The sequence below is a fragment of the Lutra lutra genome, chromosome 10, assembly GCF_902655055.1.
Source record: "Lutra lutra chromosome 10, mLutLut1.2, whole genome shotgun sequence".
In the NCBI taxonomy this organism is placed as follows: domain Eukaryota; kingdom Metazoa; phylum Chordata; class Mammalia; order Carnivora; family Mustelidae; genus Lutra; species Lutra lutra.
Window position 1 is genome coordinate 17,283,631 of NC_062287.1, and position 16,250 is coordinate 17,299,880.

Consider the following 16,250-nt stretch of genomic DNA (forward strand, 5'->3'; position numbering starts at 1 on the left):
TCCTCGATGGGCTGGCGCCCCCGGTTACGATCCACGCTGTCTCTGGATAATTAGTGATGGATAATGCATGCATCTCTGGCCCTTAGGGACGCCGACACCTGAGCTCGGTTTGAGATGGGTTTCTGAGTAAGCGTTTGTCCTCCCAGCTCTGTGTTTGTGCTCCCTCCCGCAGAAATGCACCAGTGCCGGAGCGACGAGTACAGCTGCAGCTCTGGGATGTGCATCCGCTCGTCCTGGGTGTGCGATGGGGACAACGACTGCAGGGACTGGTCTGATGAAGCCAACTGTACCGGTCAGTATTTTCTGCTCTCCCTTCATAGCACCTGTGTGTGTTTGTGTGTGTGTGCTGCTTAGCCCGGCAGCCCTACGCGATCGTAGAGCCGAGGCTCTAAGAAATAGACCCCTTTAGCCATTTCTTAGCTAGCCATTTCAGCTAGCCATCAGCCAGCTGCATGTGGTTTACACAGCTATTTCTCTGAGTTCATTTTCATTTTGAGGTGACCTTCTATGACCTTCAGGAGTAAATGGATCTCAAATGCCATATCATCCCACAGGATGATCTGTGGTGTTACCCAGTTCTATCCCCTTATGAACTTAACCTAAACTTGGCCCCCCTGTCCTTTCTGGGTCAGTCTCAGTGTCTGCACCTCCGCTTCTCGAAGGACTTCGGGAAAAGGCTTCTCTCCAAATGGCCTGCAGGCGGAGGAAAAGCCAGGGTCCACAAAGGAACTGCTGTCAGCCCAGGAACCACGGAGTGCTGTTTGGAAGTGTTGGGCCTGGGTGGATAATTGGTTAATAAATTAGAGGGGTGCACTTGGGCATTTCAGTTTAGTAAATTGCAAAATGATTGAACACCTTGTTAGCATAACCACTTTAGTCAGTTGTGTGTGTTTCAGCAGCATGTGCTGCTCCTCCGGGATGAATTGTCAACTCCTGTCTGTGGGAGGGTTTGTCCGAGATTCCTGATTTTCTCTCTGATTTTTATCTTATTTATTTATTTTTTGACAGGGCTATCTGGGGAAAATGTAAAGTGCTTGCGCCTCCCCTGTTCCCTTTTTCCAGTGACTGTTCTTCCAGATCTGTTAAAGACGATTTTCCTTCCCCATCATCTCAAAATAATTGGCGGTCAGCTGTGAGCTTCTTAAGATATGTGGCGTGTCCCCTCCTTTCCTGGTCTGATCACCCAAGTCACCTGCAAAGCCAGAGAAGATCAGTCCAGGTCGGCAGACTTCCTGTTGGCCTCCGCTCGCGTGTATGGTCTTTGTTCTTCTCTGTCCTGCTTTTGGTTTTCCGGGGACTGAGTTTTCTTTATTCCCTTCTCCCCACCTCCCTGCATGGATTTTGAGCTTAAACATTTGATTTCTGTTCTTTCAGCGGTTACGCTCAAGACACCCTGTGTGTCTTTGTGTGGTAACGTTGCCCTCCCCTAGACCTGCAGGGACTTGAGAACAGACTCCAAAAATACTTTGTATTTTAGCTGTATGTTTTAAGAACACTAACATTCATCACTTTTATTATATTTTATTAACCATTTACCTTTACTTCTTGTATCTGACATCTCTCTCCCGGGTCCATCTTTCTCTGTTTCTTGCAACAGGAGTCCATGAATAGTAAGCTCTTTCAAGATTTTGTTTCCATAAACGTGTCTTTATTTCACTCTCAATCCTGAATTTAGATGGATCTGGGTTTCTCGGTTTGTAGTAATTTTCCTTTAAATGTTTTTTTTTTTTTTCAAAGATTTTATTTTAAAGATTTTATTTATTGGACAGACAGAGATCACAAGTAGGCAGAGAGGCAGGCAGAGAGAGAGGAGGAAGCAGGCTCCTCGCTGAGCAGAGAGCCCGATGTGGGGCTCGATCCCAGGACCCTGAGATCATGACCCCAGCCGAAGGCAGAAGCTTTAACCGGCTGAGCCACCCAGGCGCCCTTCCTTTAAATTTTCTGATGGGACTATTCTATTTCCTTCCGGCCTCTTCTGTGTTGATTTGAATTCTCCTGGCAGGTGATCTTATTCAATCAGACGTTTTCTCCCCAGGTATCTGTTTGTTCTCGTTAGGCGTTTTGACTTCCTTTAGCGAAATGATCTTTATTCAGCCTGCTCAAGTCTTGTTTTCTTTCTAGAGGCTGAAGATTTGTTTTTCACCAATTCTGGGGAATCACAGGCAGGCTCTTTTCAACTCTATTTGCTATTTTCTCTGGTCTCGTCTTCAGGTAGCTTACTCTCAGGGGTCTGTCGAGCTGGGTCCTTCTGTCATTCATGCTTCCTGGTTTTGTATTTGCCGCCTCTTTATGACTCTGTGCTCGCATCTGAGTTACTTCCTCAGTCTTCTCTTCCAGTTCAACAATTCTCTTTCTAGCTGAATCTAATGGGCTGTTCCACACATCCCCTGAGCTACGCTTATTTCCACGAGTATATTTTTTGTATCCAGAATTTCCATCTGGTTCTTTTTCAAAGTCTGCCTTTTATTTTTCAAGGCCCCTTCTCTATGCTTTATGTTATTCCTTCTGTGTCACTCATCCTTCAGGTTGAATCGATAGTTGCATTTTCTCTCTGCCCATTTGCTTCTTCATGGTCCAGCCCTTGGAAATGAACGTGGTAGCGCTTTCTTACCATGTGAATTCATTCATCTCTTCTGCCCCACTTGTATTTGGTTAATGCTTCTGATCAAGTTTTCCAGAGGGTCTTGTTGAGTCAAGGAGGATCTGTCCCAGTCAGAGAGTTAGGTGTAGGATAATGGCCTCTATTAGAAACCCGACCCTCTAATTTCATGGTCATTTACCCCATTAGCCCATCCAGTTACAATGATTCCTGCCACATGGAGGATTCTTATTTTTCTCCCCCCATTCTTTAGTCTGTATTAAAGTCAGTCTCTTCCCTCTTTGTAATTAAAAGAAAAAGGTGGTAATTGAACATGTATTATGGTAATTAAGACACTCCATGTCAGAGAGCTAGTAAGTTACTCAGAAGATGGGAAAATTCAGGAAAAGAATCCCATTCATAACAGGCCACTTAAATGAAATTTTACCAAACTGATTAGTCTTTCTGAGCTCAGCTTCGGTGATAGATATTTGGAGATCTCAGACGTGCCTCCCAGAATGGTCATTTGGAAACTCCATCAGCACTCCGAAATTGTTTTCAATTAAAAGGGAAAGGCATAAGCTGAATAATAACAAGTAGCTCACCAGGGCAGTGAGTTTAGGCGACAGTATATTTTATGAACATGAGCAAGGCTTTGCTGCGGAGTATTTTCAAGGGCGGTCAGACTTGTAAAACCAATAGATCAGAAGTCTTCCAGGCAGTGGCTGTTACTAGTACAAAAACTCACGTACTGTGCAACATACCCATAGTCCTCTTATCAGAGATAGAAGTATATTTTAAAAAGATGGTTTAGTGGATTCCAAGTGCCAAAGGTTGTAAAATATCGAAACTTCCTCTAGACCTGTTTGCACGCTACACCTATAACCTTGATCTTCAGAGAGATGAGAAGACAGCAGGTAATGGACCACCACTTGTTTTAAAGTGGTTTGAAAAATCACTTTCTTTGCATTTCAGACTGCTGCACAAAATAGCCTCAAATTCAGTAGAAATTCTAGAGGGCATTGGAAGCCAATTTTGCTAATCCTTGAGTAACAATTGCCAACCATCTTGATCACATTAAATAACTGTAGTATGCACTCAGTAACCCACTTTTGTTGGTTCTGCCTCGTCTGTTGCAAAGACATCCTGTTCGCACAGTTAAGCTAACAGCCCATCCCTCTTGGTTGTATTATTTTATGTCCGTGGTAAACAAGGCCACACCTGGCTTCCATTCAGCCACGAGCAGACACAAACACCTTTCTGTTTTAGCAGAGGAAGGGGAAATCCGACGGACAGTAGTGCTGGTTGGATTTGAAACAGTTACTCTGTGTTCGAACTAGTCTTTCACCAGGGTTTTGAGACGTTTCTAAAGGACTTCCAGGTGGCCTCAGCCCATGTATGCAAAGAAGGCTGTCGGTTTGTAACAATGGCACTGTTTCACTTGCGTCTTTTTCTTCTAATGATTGTAGCGGACACCATATGTCGTAGGCTGGGGGACGTCCCTCCCGACGGTCGAGAGAGTTAGATAAGGCGAGGAGGTTCTGGGACCTTCCTGTGAGAGTTTGGATAAGTCTTCTGTGCTCTCTGAATCTGAGGTTTTCCACATTTGAAATTGGGTCATTTATTGAGAATTTTAAGATCACAGCCTGTCTGAGCTTACAAGGGTCCTTATATGTCAATATAGATCATGAAATTGAGGCCCCCAAAGAGTGGCTGGACCAGGTCTAGAGCAGGTCTCTGGGGCCCACACCACCTCTCCTTGTCGCACAGAATCTGGACGAGTGAGTGGGTTGATGAGAGAAGATAAACTTGCAAGACAGAGCAGACCAGGAGCCACACAGGCTTTGGACTTAGAGGGGGCCAGCGTCCTTATTTAATTATCTTTGCGAATGTGGGCAAGTTTCTTAATCTCTCTAAAGCCTATTTCTTTTTTTTTTTTTTTTCATTTTTTAAAAAACTGATTTTCTTTATTTGAGAGAGAGTGTGAGAGAGAACACAAGAGTAGGGGGAGAGGCAGAGGGAGAAGCAGGCTCCCCACTGAGCAGAGAGCCTCACTCGGGGCTCCATCCCAGGACTCTGAGATCACACCCTGAGCCCAGGGCAGACGCTTCACCAACGGAGCCACCCCGGTGCCCCTCTATGGCTATTTCTTATCTGTGAATGGGGACTAACCCTCACGTCGTAGGTGGTGGCGGACCGTGAATGATTCTTTTTAAACCTGTGTGTCTAAGCTTATGTAACTTCACAGACTCACAGAGTCAAGGGATTTCCTTGATCAGGAGGCTGTACTCTACTGCCCTCAGGGCAACCCAGGTGCCTAGCTCCTGGCCAGGGAGGAACTCTGGCACTCCGGGCTTTCCCGCCCGTATTACCCAGCGCCCCCCGTATTACCCAGCGCCGTCTCTCTCTGGTCAGCTCCTTGGCAGTTGGTGGGGGAGGGGGGTGAGGGCGGCATTGACGCTTTCTCTCCTCTCTCTTGCTGACAGCCATCTATCACACCTGCGAGGCCTCCAACTTCCAGTGCCACAACGGACACTGTATCCCCCAGCGGTGGGCATGCGACGGTGACATGGATTGCCAGGATGGTTCCGATGAGGACCCAGTGAACTGTGGTAAATGCCCATGCTTTGGCCTCTCCCGGGAGCGTCCCTCGTATCTGCCGTCGCGGAAGACAGGCATCAGATGGGCCGGGGATTGGGGTACTGTTCTCCCGCGCCCGGGTCCACGCAGACAACCAGAGGTGCCCTCACGGTTCTCTGTGGCTCTGCTATAGGGTGTCGAGGGGGTGTGTAGTGTCGTCCTCACTGGCAGGCAGGCTGTCATGCCTCACTGCCTTTCCCTAACAACTTTGAAACAAAGAAACGGAAACCAGTTCATGCACCCAGAGTGCTAAACACCGTCACCACCTACAGATATGACCAGGGTTCCGTGCAAATTAACCAACTATTTCTGTATCAGTGGCATGTGTTATGACTCAGAGTCCTCTGTCATGGTCCTGTGGGAAAATGGCTCACCGCCCCAAAGGCAGGACTCTTTCAGCATAACCAATTTCAGAGAGAACTCTGAGGTGGTCATTTACCTTCACAAAGTAGCTGCCACACAAACACGATTTGTAAAATTCTGCTTTATGACAAATATCTTTAGGGTCCTCTCTCGTTACCCCTTTTCTCTAACGTCTGTAGGAAGAGAATCCTTGTGTTTCTCCTCTGCTTGCTTAGTACTTCCAACACTTTGTGGCCACCGTGTGTTTTCCACACCACGTAATCCTTCGGCACCAGCTGGGGGTCCTCCAGCTAATGCAGTCCTTACACCATCTTCCTTGGATGGCGTCTCTCTCACAGGAGGAGGGCGAGGTCCCCAGCACTGCCCTCCAGCTCACATGCTGGTCACCAGCCTCGAGTTGTCACCCATCCCTCTGACTGACCACCTGTACATCCGGGTCCCCTTTCTTGGGTTCAGTGATTTACTAGAATGTCTCACAGAACTTAGGGAAACACGTCTCCTCGTTTGTTAGAAAAGGATGTGTAGAGGATAGAATGAACGTTCCTATGGAGGAGATGGGTAGGGCAAGGTATGGGGAGGCATTCTGGGGCTTCCGTGCCCTCTCCAGACCTGCCGCTCTCCCAGCATCTCTGAGGTCAACAACCTGGAGGCTCTCTGAGCCCCAAACTTTTAAGATTTTTATAGTGACTTTATTGCCTGGGTCTGGCTGATCATTACCCCAGTGTCCATCCCTCGCCCCTTCCTGGAGGATCCGGGGTGGGGTTCAAAGTTCCAAGCCTTAATCATGGCATGATTTTTCTGGTGACCAGCCCCTATCCAAAAGCTGTGCAGGAGTCCACCCAGATTTGCCCCATTAGAACATGAGACACTTCTGTCTCCTACAGAATTACAAGGGTTTCAAGAGCTCTGTGCCAGTAGCCAGGGTCAGAAACCGGTATGTATTTCCTGTTACTTACACCGTATTTCCAGATCTTCGTGGGATTGTAGGCTTGTCGGCATGTTGTACACCCTATTGCTCCCATGTCAGCGTCTTAAAGATGTTTGCCTCGATCTCTGTTTTTCTAGACTCAGCATTTTCATGGCAGACACATCTTACTTCGTTTTTCTCTGGCTCACTTAGTTGCTTCCTGGTCAGGCATTTGAGTGTTTTTAGTTTTACGCTATCATGCGTCGTAAAATTAATCCATTTCTTTGGAAACAAAGGCTTATATTTCCTTGACGATCCCTCCTAGGACATGTTCCTCAGTATGGCATTGCTGGGTCAGCGGTCCTGATGGACCTCAGTGATTCTCATGAAGTGTCCCCAGACTGCGTTTCCAAGCAGTGATACCCAAAGTGTCTCTACCAGTAGTGTCGTGTCTGTTTCCCCAAGTCTCCCTTGAGCTTGCATTTTATTTTTTTAGCTGTTTCCACTGATTGAATGAACGGGAGTTTGTCTCGTATAATTTTAATTTTATACTTTTTTTATTTTTTATTTTTATTTTTTTTTAAAGATTTTATTTATTTATTTAACAGAGAGAAATCACAAGTAGGCAGAGAGGCAGGCAGAGAGAGAGGAGGAAGCAGGCTCCCTGCTGAGCAGAAAGCCCGATGTGGGGCTCGAACCCAGGACCTGGGATCATGACCTGAGCCGAAGGCAGCGGCTTAACCCACTGAGCCACCCAGGCGCCCCTTAATTTTATACTTTTTTAAAAAAGCTGTTATTCTTAGAGACATTAGATATTTCCCCAACTCAGGTACTCATTTACTATTTTCTGTTTGATGTCCTTTGAGTAATTTCCTCTTCCATGATGGCTTTTTATGGGGTGAAAACACATTTTCTTGCTGTTAGGGTCCGTGATCAAAGGAACGAGACTGATATAAAGCGAAAATCAAACAAAGCTTTATTTCACGCCAAGCATCAAAAATCAAACTGACCGGTCAGGGCTATCTCTTACGAAAAGACGACGACGATGATTCCGACAAGGTCTCTCCCAAGAAGCCTGCTCCGGACGAGGCTGCTCTGCAGATGAGGCCGCTCCCCAGTTGGAGCCACTCCCAAGAAGAGGCCACTCCCAAGAAGGCCACTGCTGGTGAGGTCGCTCCCTGGACAGGGCTGCTCCCAAGAAGAGGCCACTCTGGAGGAAGCAGCTCCCGGATGAGGCGGCTCCCAATGACGAAGAGGCAATGACGACAGCGACAATGACAAGGACGACAACACAGATGACACAGACTCTGCTCCCCATGACGCCACTCTGACAAGGCTGCTCCAGCGAGGCCGCTCTGGAGGAAGCCTCTTCCCTGATGGTGCTGCTCCCATAGGAGGAGGCCTCTTCCCAGACGAAGCCACTCCCCGGAATGACACAGCTGTGGCGAGGCAGCGGCTCAGGGTTCCCGGCGAGATTGCTGCCGTCTAGGCTGTTCCCCGCGGCGCCGCTGCCAAGGGTCCCGGTGTGTGGGTGGGGCCTCTGGCGTCGGGGCCGCTGGTGTCTCAGGGCCGCAGGCGTATGGGGGCTGCAGGTGTCTCGGGGCTGCTGGCGTCTTGGGACTGCTGGTGTCTGGACCGCTGGCAGTTCGGGCTGCTGGCGGCAGGGCCGCAGGTGGCTCGGGGCTGCCGGCAGCTGAACTGCTGGTGTCTGGACCGCCAGCAGCTCGGGGCCACCGGCGGTGCTTATAGCTCTTACAAGAGGTGTTACAGCTCTTCTTTTGCTCCCGCCGACTCTTCTCCTGCTTCTTCTTCTTCCTTCTTCCCCTGACAGCTCTCCTTCTCCCTTTGACGGCCTTGCAGACCAACCTTTATAGGGGTGGTTGAGCCCCGTCCCTACACAGGCAGCCAATTGAATCCCAATTCACCCTAGTGGATATACGCGCGCCCCACCGATTGGACATCTCCACCCGGCCTGCCCCGCCCCTACGTCCGGGGTCCACAAGCCAGTTCCTCTAGGGGAGGGGCAGGCCCTTACACTTGCCTTATAGCTGACCCTTCTGGAACCATTCTCCTGAGAGTTGGGTTCTCAGTGGCCATGCCTGACCTGCTAGAATTTACTTTGAAGCCTAACATCGGGCAGTAGCTCTGCATTCAGGAGGAAGGGTTACCTCAGGCTAAGAATTGTCCACTAAGTGCGAAACCTAAGATTCTCAAGATTTCTAGGATGGGCTTTCTCCAAAAGGGCTTTGGTTTAGCGTTCCTGAAGAATTAAGATGGTGCTCTATGAAGGCTTTAATAGACCAGGATGTATAATCAGGATTCATATCCCTCCTCCTTTTTTTTTTTTTTAAATCACTGAAACTTTTCTTAAAAATATGTACTCATGAGTATGTAACACATTTTCATGGTTCAAAATGGAAAAAAAGTATCAGGAGGGGTATAGTAAACATTTTTCTCCCCATCTGGCAAATTCTGACCCTGTTCCACATAGGAAATTATGGTTGTATACCCTTTTGGGTATATTTTTGGGATACCCTTTTGGGATATTTTTGTGTGTATGTGCAAACTTAAATGTACTGTGTATTCTTGTTTTCTCTCCTTTTTTTTAAAAAGATTTTATTTATTTATTTGACAGAGATCACAAGTAGGCAGAGAGGCAGGGAGAGAGAGAGAAGAGGAAACAGGCTTCCCGCTGAGCAGAGAGCCCGATGTGGGGCTTGATCCCAGGACCCTGGGATCCCGACCTGAGCCGAAAGCAGAGGCTTTAACCCACTGAGCCACCCAGGCGCCCCTTCTTGTTATCTTTTATACAAATAGTCTGCTATGCATGTTTTTTGTACCTTGTTTTTTTTTTTTTTTCCATACAACTGTGTATGCAGGACACATTTTTTACAGAGCGCTTCCTCAGTGCCTTTATGACTGTCCCCGTGTTCCGTGTCCAATAAGGCATTACAGAGTTCCCGTGGGTGGACACGTGGGTGGTTTTCCATGCGTTACAAGGAGCATTGCAGCGAACAACCTTGTATTTATGTTACTTTTCACTTGTGCGGGTAGGCTACACGTTTATGATGGCATTGCTGGGCTCCGTGTGCACACGTCGGTACCTGTGGCCGCGGGTACCAGTCCCCCACCTTCCTTAGGGTGGTGCAGCTTTCTACCCAAACGACGCAGGCGAGGGGCTGCCTCTTTCCTCTCCGTCATCTTCGCCCCTTGTCGAATTGCATTTCAGAGAAGAAGTGCAATGGATTCCGCTGCCCGAATGGCACGTGCATCCCGTCCAGCAAGCACTGCGACGGCCTGCGGGATTGCTCGGATGGCGCGGACGAGCAGCACTGCGGTGAGCCCTCTCCCTGCCCCGGGGAAGCACACACATTGGACTGAATTGTTGCATTTCCTCAGTGCGTGCTGGTGGTTAACTTTTTTCTTTTTTTTTAAGATTTTATTTATTTATTTGACAGAGAGCGAGATCACAAGTAGGCTTAGGGGCAGGCACATTGGAGGGGGGATCAGGCTTCTCGCCGAGCAGAGAGCCCGATGTGGGGCTCAATCCCAGGACCCTGAGATCACGACCTGAGCCAAAGGCAGAGGCTGAACCCACTGAGCCACCCAGGCGCCCCACTGGTGGTTCGGTTTTAACCGGAGCTCATGCAGGACTCTGAGAGGCTGATGGTGGCAGGGCACCGTGGTTTGGGGGAAGAGGAGCAGGGGTGCGGCTGGGGAGGTAGCGGTGGGGGTAGCAGTGGGGGGGTAGCAGTGGGGTCATAGCTCGGTAAACGCTGTTGTTCAGTCGCAGTATGTTCCAGTAGTCGACCCATCGTTTTGAACTGAACACTTTCTTCTACTTCATTGGTGTTATTAGTGTTGCTGGGGTAACATTTTTGGCTAGGTGATTCTTATATCCCGGTTTCCTCTAGACTCACAGAGGTTGTCTTGGGTCAGTGGTGCTCCTCTGTGAGTCTGCTGTGCTTGGGTTCCCCCTCCCCACCCACCCCCTGATCCGGATGTAATCCGTCTGGAGCGTGGCCTGGGCGCTGGGATGTTTTTTTAAGGGCTGCAGGGGATGGTGATGGACAGCCCGGCTTGAGAGCCGTGGTCGCGACGCAGGGGTCGGCAGGCTGGCCTGTGGGGGAAACCCTGCCTGCCTGGGTGTACGCTGTTCTAGGGCGTGAAGTTTTCTTTAAACACGGTCATGACCTGTTTACGGGTCATCTCAGACCGCTTGCACGTGAGAGTGGCCGTGGGGTGTAGTCGTAGCAGAGACCGTAGGACTCGCACACCCTGGAGAATCTGCTCCCTAGTCGTGTCAGTCACCGTTCTCTAGAGTAGTAGAACCCATAGGATGTGTGTATCTCTAGGGAGAGATTTATTTTCAGGAATCCGTTCCTGCAGCGATGAGGGCTTGCGAGTCCAAATCTTCAGAGCAGGCTGGCAGACTGGAGACCCAGGGGCAGGCTGATGTCGCAGTTTGAGTCCAAAGGCCATCTTCTGGCCGTGTCCTGGATGGCCTTTTGTCTGTGCCCATGTGCCTTGGGTTTCTTCTTTGAAGGACCTGATCCTGTTGGATCAGGGCCCCCCGATGACCTCTTTTAACCTTTATTACCTCTTTGAAGGCCCTGTCTCCAAATACAGTTACCCTGGGGTTAGGACCTTAGTATATGAATTTTTAGGGATACGATTCAGTCCCCAGCTCTGGTCCTTTATAGAAAAAATAGTAGAGAGCCAGTATTCTGTGACGAGTGATTGAAATCGTGAGCACTGACGGCAGGCGGGTCTGGCTGTCAGTTTTGGTCGGCTCCACCCCTGTGAGCTGGGTACTCTTGGATACTCAGTGCTGCCACCCGCTCTGTTCTCATTGTGACAGCGGGACAGCAAAATCCCTCATACGCTCATCTAGAGAGTTCAGTGATGAACTTCTGGGTCAGGCGCTGTCACTCAGGGCTCAGCACACAGCATGTGCCCAGTGAATGGTGGCTACCAGGGCACCTTTGCTCAGAGCTTGCGAGTCCCCTCCACCCCCCAAGTCCCAGGTGCTCACGGCCTTCTCCCGGCCCCCGACCCCTTTCAGAGCCCCTGTGCACGCGCTTCATGGACTTTGTCTGCAAAAGCCGCCAGCAGTGCCTGTTCCACTCCATGGTGTGTGATGGGGTCGTCCAGTGCCGCGATGGCTCCGACGAGGACGCCGCGTTCGCAGGATGCTGTGAGTGGGGCGGGGAGGGGCCGGAGGCCCCGGCGACACTGTGAAGGACTGGGCTGCTCTGCTTCAGGGACCTTGCTTGACCATCCAGTCCGGCCCTTTCTGAGAAAGACTTACCTTTGTTGCTTCAGAATTACTGCTCTTTGGTGGTTGGCGTCCGTATAAGGGGAAGGTGTGGAAGGACCAGGGTCTTGGCCCAGATAGCCCCTTCTCCGACTGGCCTTTCCCATGCACCCGTCCCTCTTCAGTGCCCTTGCCTGGCTGCGGGGTTCTTTCCAGCACTGGTGACCACTTGGCACACCATGCATTTAGTGGATCGATCGCCTGTCTCTCCTGGCTGGAATGTGACTTCATGAGAGCAGGGCCTTTGTCTCGTGCTCTGCTGTAGCCCTGCTTCTAAAACGGCCCTGCCTGTGGTAGCGACTTGTACTGGTCTGCTTGGGCCGCCGTCACCAAATACTGCAGCCCAGGTGGCTAAAACAACAGAAATGCCTTTTCCTGCAGTTCTGGAGACCACAAGCTTGAGGTCAAGATGTCGGCACCATCGGTTCTCAGTGTCCCCTCTGTGCCTGTCCATGTCTTGCTTTCCTTTTCTTATAAGGACACCAGTCCTATTGGATTAGGGCCCACCCTAATGACCTCATTGAACTTAATCACCTCTTTGAAGACCCCGTTTCCAAATACAGTCACCTTCTGAGCTACGGGGGGTTAGGATTTCAACTGGTTTTTGCCATCAGGGAACCCTGTAGCCGGCCTGTCTGTTGGTGGAGGACAGTTTGCTTTTTCCTCTTGTTTCTAAGCAGTGTCCCACGTTGAGCTCTTCAGTATGGCAGTAACCTGGGATTTACGGATGCTTGTTCCTTATCTAGCCCAAGACCCCGAGTTCCACAAGGTCTGTGATGAGTTCAGTTTCCAGTGCCAGAATGGAGTGTGCATCAGCTTGATTTGGAAGTGCGACGGCATGGATGACTGCGGTGACTACTCCGACGAAGCCAGCTGTGGTAAGATCTTGGCTCTTGTCCCTAATCTCCGGGTCACAGTGACTGACGCCTGTGGTTAAGGAGGCCGTTCTCAGCCCCACTCCTGTGCAGCCTCGGCCTTCTCCTTCCTCAGCACTGGTTCCTGCTAGCTCTCGAACTCTGTGTAAGGAGTTGAGTCTTGAGGTTGCAGCCTGCCTCTAGTCGGTGTTGGGGGATGTTTATGTTGGTTCCTTTTCTTTCCCCCGTCGGGAAGTTCGCGTGATGTCTAAGAAATATGGAAGAGGAATTACGGTAAATCTTTTGGAGAGTGCTTCCCTCTCCTCCCCTAAAAGTTACAGATTTCACAGCTTTACGGAGTCATTGTCCCCGTTGGGTTAGAGTCTGTAGTCCCATCAGTCCTTTGGTAAAGGTCAAAATGAAAAAGTTGGGTATTATTTGTAAGAACCAGAAGCTTGGCTCGGAGACGCACTGAGTCGGGATCCGGGAAGACGGGCTTGGGTCCAGGAAGCCGCCTTCCCCGGATCTGGTAGGATTGTGCAGGCTGCCCCGGGACTTGGGCCTTGAGGAGGCTGTGTCTGTCTGGTTGGCATGTATGTTCATGCTGGTGCAGGGCAAACTGACTGATGGTGTGGTTCATCTCCCCAGAAAACCCCACGGAAGCCCCGAACTGCTCCCGCTACTTCCAGTTCCAGTGTGAGAATGGCCACTGCATCCCCAACAGGTGGAAATGTGACAGGGAGAACGACTGTGGCGACTGGTCTGATGAGAGGGACTGTGGAGGTGAGGGGTCCTGGGTCAGCCTGTCACCAGGACACGCCAGCACACGGGGCTCCCTTTCCACCCAGAATTGAATTTGGTCTCCTTGGTGCCGGGCTAATTCAGAGATTTGGGGGGGGGCATAACTCTGAGTTCTTTTATACCCCCTCCCACTTCAAAGCAGCGTGGTTGGTTTCTCCTGTTCCGAGGGGCCCGCATGCCATATTTTGTAGGCCACAGTGAGTACTCTGGAAAGCGGCAACTCCAGGCGTGGCCTATAGACCAGCAGCGTCCACATCTGCTTGGGGCTTGTAAGAAATGCAGTTTCCGACCCCCACCCCAGGCCCCCCTTCTGAGTCAGAATCTGCCTTGTATCAGATTTCTAGGTGATACGGGCGCCGTGTTGCCCCCGAGGAGCACGGGTGTGGGCCACATGCTCGTTACTTTCCTTTTGGGTGTTCTCCTCTCTGAACTAGGTCTTAGGGGAGCTGCTGTGGGGTTGTAACTAGCACAGTGCGTAGCCTCCGTGGGAGTTCTCCCATCTACCCTGCCCGTTCAGTCACCTTCTTCCATCAGCCTGCAAAAGCATCGAGCTCCTGTTGAGCCCCTGCAAAAGCAAACTCATTCAAATGTTAGCCCAAATCAGAGAAGAGGGGTTAGGCGAATCTGCTCCAAAAAAGGGAGGAGGTTGCTGTCTATTCTGAGACCCCATTATAAATGATTTTTCGATGAGCTGCTATTCCGAATCGTGCCTGGCGCTGGCCTCCCCGGGGCCGGGGCAGCTCAAACGGGAAGTCCACGCTAAGTCTGGGACACATTTCGGTCTGAGATCGAGCGTCTTGTAATACTTGGGGTGTTGTTGTTTGCTTGTGTTTTGCTCAGATTCACATATTCTTCCGTCGCCCACTCCCGGGCCCTCCACGTGTCTCCCCAATTACTACCGCTGCAGCAGCGGGGCGTGCGTGATGGACAGCTGGGTGTGCGACGGGTACCGGGATTGTGCAGACGGCTCGGATGAGGAAGCCTGCCCCTCGCCTGGTGAGTGCTGGCCCTCACGCTCCCGTGGCACCTGCCTTTGTGGAGCAAACCTTCCAGGGGGACGCCCTGGGCACAGCAGGGCCAGGCTCAGTGCACCCCCTGCCTTCTGGGACTCTGTGCTCTGTGGCCCCGGGCTGCTGCTCACCCCCAGAGCTGGGAGACCTGGGGCACTCATCGCTGCAGGGTCGCCTCTCCTCTAACTGCCTTCTCATCTTCCTGCACGAAAAGGTCAGCCACCCTGCTTTCCACCCTGGCTGCGGCTGGGCCACCTTTGCTTCCTTCTCCGCAGGAAATTACGATGGGAATTATAGGGGAAGTGTTTGGCTGTGTGTTAAACTCTCAAGGGGGAGAGCCTGATTTTCCTGCTGGCTGGTTGGCGGCCGTCCTGCTAAAGGAGGGTAGGCACTGCCATCTAGTGGCCAGACCCAGAAAGGCATCTGATGGCATGGGCTGTAACCATGTTGCCCCAGGCAGGAGTCAACCCAGAGACCCCGACTAGTGCCTTCCCTTAACTGTAGGCAGAACAGAAGTAAGGGTGCTGAGTCCTTTCCTGAGCGGGATTCTGTTTCAGACGCGCTTAGAGTAAGAGAGGAGACAGTTGTTCTCTATACTTTGCAGATCCTTTTCCTAGCAAATTTCTAGGTCAGCGATCATTTTCCTCCTTTAAAACAAATTCATCCCGTTGCTTCACTGTGTGAAATCATCAGTGGTTTTCTCTTGTCCAGAAGAGACATCCCAACCCTTGAGTCCTGTTTTCAGGGTCCTTCCTTACCTGCCGTTACTTGGCATATCTGCCAAGCCGGGCTGCTCATCCTGTCTGGAGAGACCTGCTTCTTCTCCGTTGATACTCCCTCAGCAAAGTTTCTGTCTTATCAGAGATCTCCATCCTCCTTGACTTTGCCCTCCCACTTGCCCCCCTCTGTGAATCCCACTGTCCATGGCAGCAGACAGAAGCATGGATTTTGTAGCTACAAGAGACCTTGATATGTCACCAGTGTTTATCAAAGTACGGAACAGAGACCACCATAATGGAATCCCTTGGGGGTGTTTGTGAGAATTACAGAATTAGGATTTTTGCGTGGAGCTCAGGAGCTCGCCATGTGACTGCTGGGTTCACTGGAGTTTGAGAGTTTCCTGCTTGCCCTCCCAAGCCCACCACCACGGAACGTTCACGGAGTCCTGTCATTGGCACTGATCTTTTTTTTTTTTTTTTTTAAGAATTTTTATTTATTTATTTGACAGAGAGAGAGAGATTACAACTAGTCAGAGAGGCAGGCAGAGAGAAAGGAGGAAGCAGGCTCCCCACTGAGCAGAGAGCCCGATGCAGGACTCGATCCCAGGACCCTGAGATCATGACCTGAGCTGAAGGCAGAGGCTTAACCCACTGAGCCACCCAGGCGCCCCATGATCTCTTTCACAGTCTCATACTTACCTGTTGTCCTTTGGATTCTTCACTGCGATCTGCCATGTGCTGCTGCCTGATCATCTCAAGCCTGGGAATCTTTGTTTTCCAAGTGATTATACGGACCTCATATTTTGGGATCATGCCACACACTACTTTGAATCCCTCACTGTACTTATTACAATAATAGGCAAATAGTGTCCTATAAATGCTTCTCAAATTAAAACAAATTATAAAGAAAATTGTTACATCTCTATCCTTGGCCCCCTAAGACCACCTGTCTGTTTAGTGATTGGATTCTCCTCTGAAAATTGCCTTTGGGTTCTTAAACCTTCTGAGCAGGGTATTAACACGCTCTAGCAAATTCTACTTAATGCAGAGAGCAGATTCCT

General features: G+C 50.3%; 1 protein-coding gene across 2 annotated transcripts in view; it reads left to right on the top strand.

Annotated features, from left to right (window-relative positions):
* SORL1 (sortilin related receptor 1) overlaps positions 1-16,250 on the top strand; it is a 153,009-nt gene that overhangs the window by 104,230 nt on the left and 32,529 nt on the right. For both annotated transcript variants that reach the window (XM_047690800.1, XM_047690801.1), the window contains exons 25-31: positions 173-292; positions 5,065-5,190; positions 9,718-9,825; positions 11,554-11,685; positions 12,552-12,683; positions 13,308-13,442; positions 14,301-14,456. In XM_047690800.1, the coding sequence (XP_047546756.1) occupies positions 173-292; positions 5,065-5,190; positions 9,718-9,825; positions 11,554-11,685; positions 12,552-12,683; positions 13,308-13,442; positions 14,301-14,456 (909 nt within the window). The remainder of the gene's footprint in view (positions 1-172; positions 293-5,064; positions 5,191-9,717; positions 9,826-11,553; positions 11,686-12,551; positions 12,684-13,307; positions 13,443-14,300; positions 14,457-16,250) is intronic.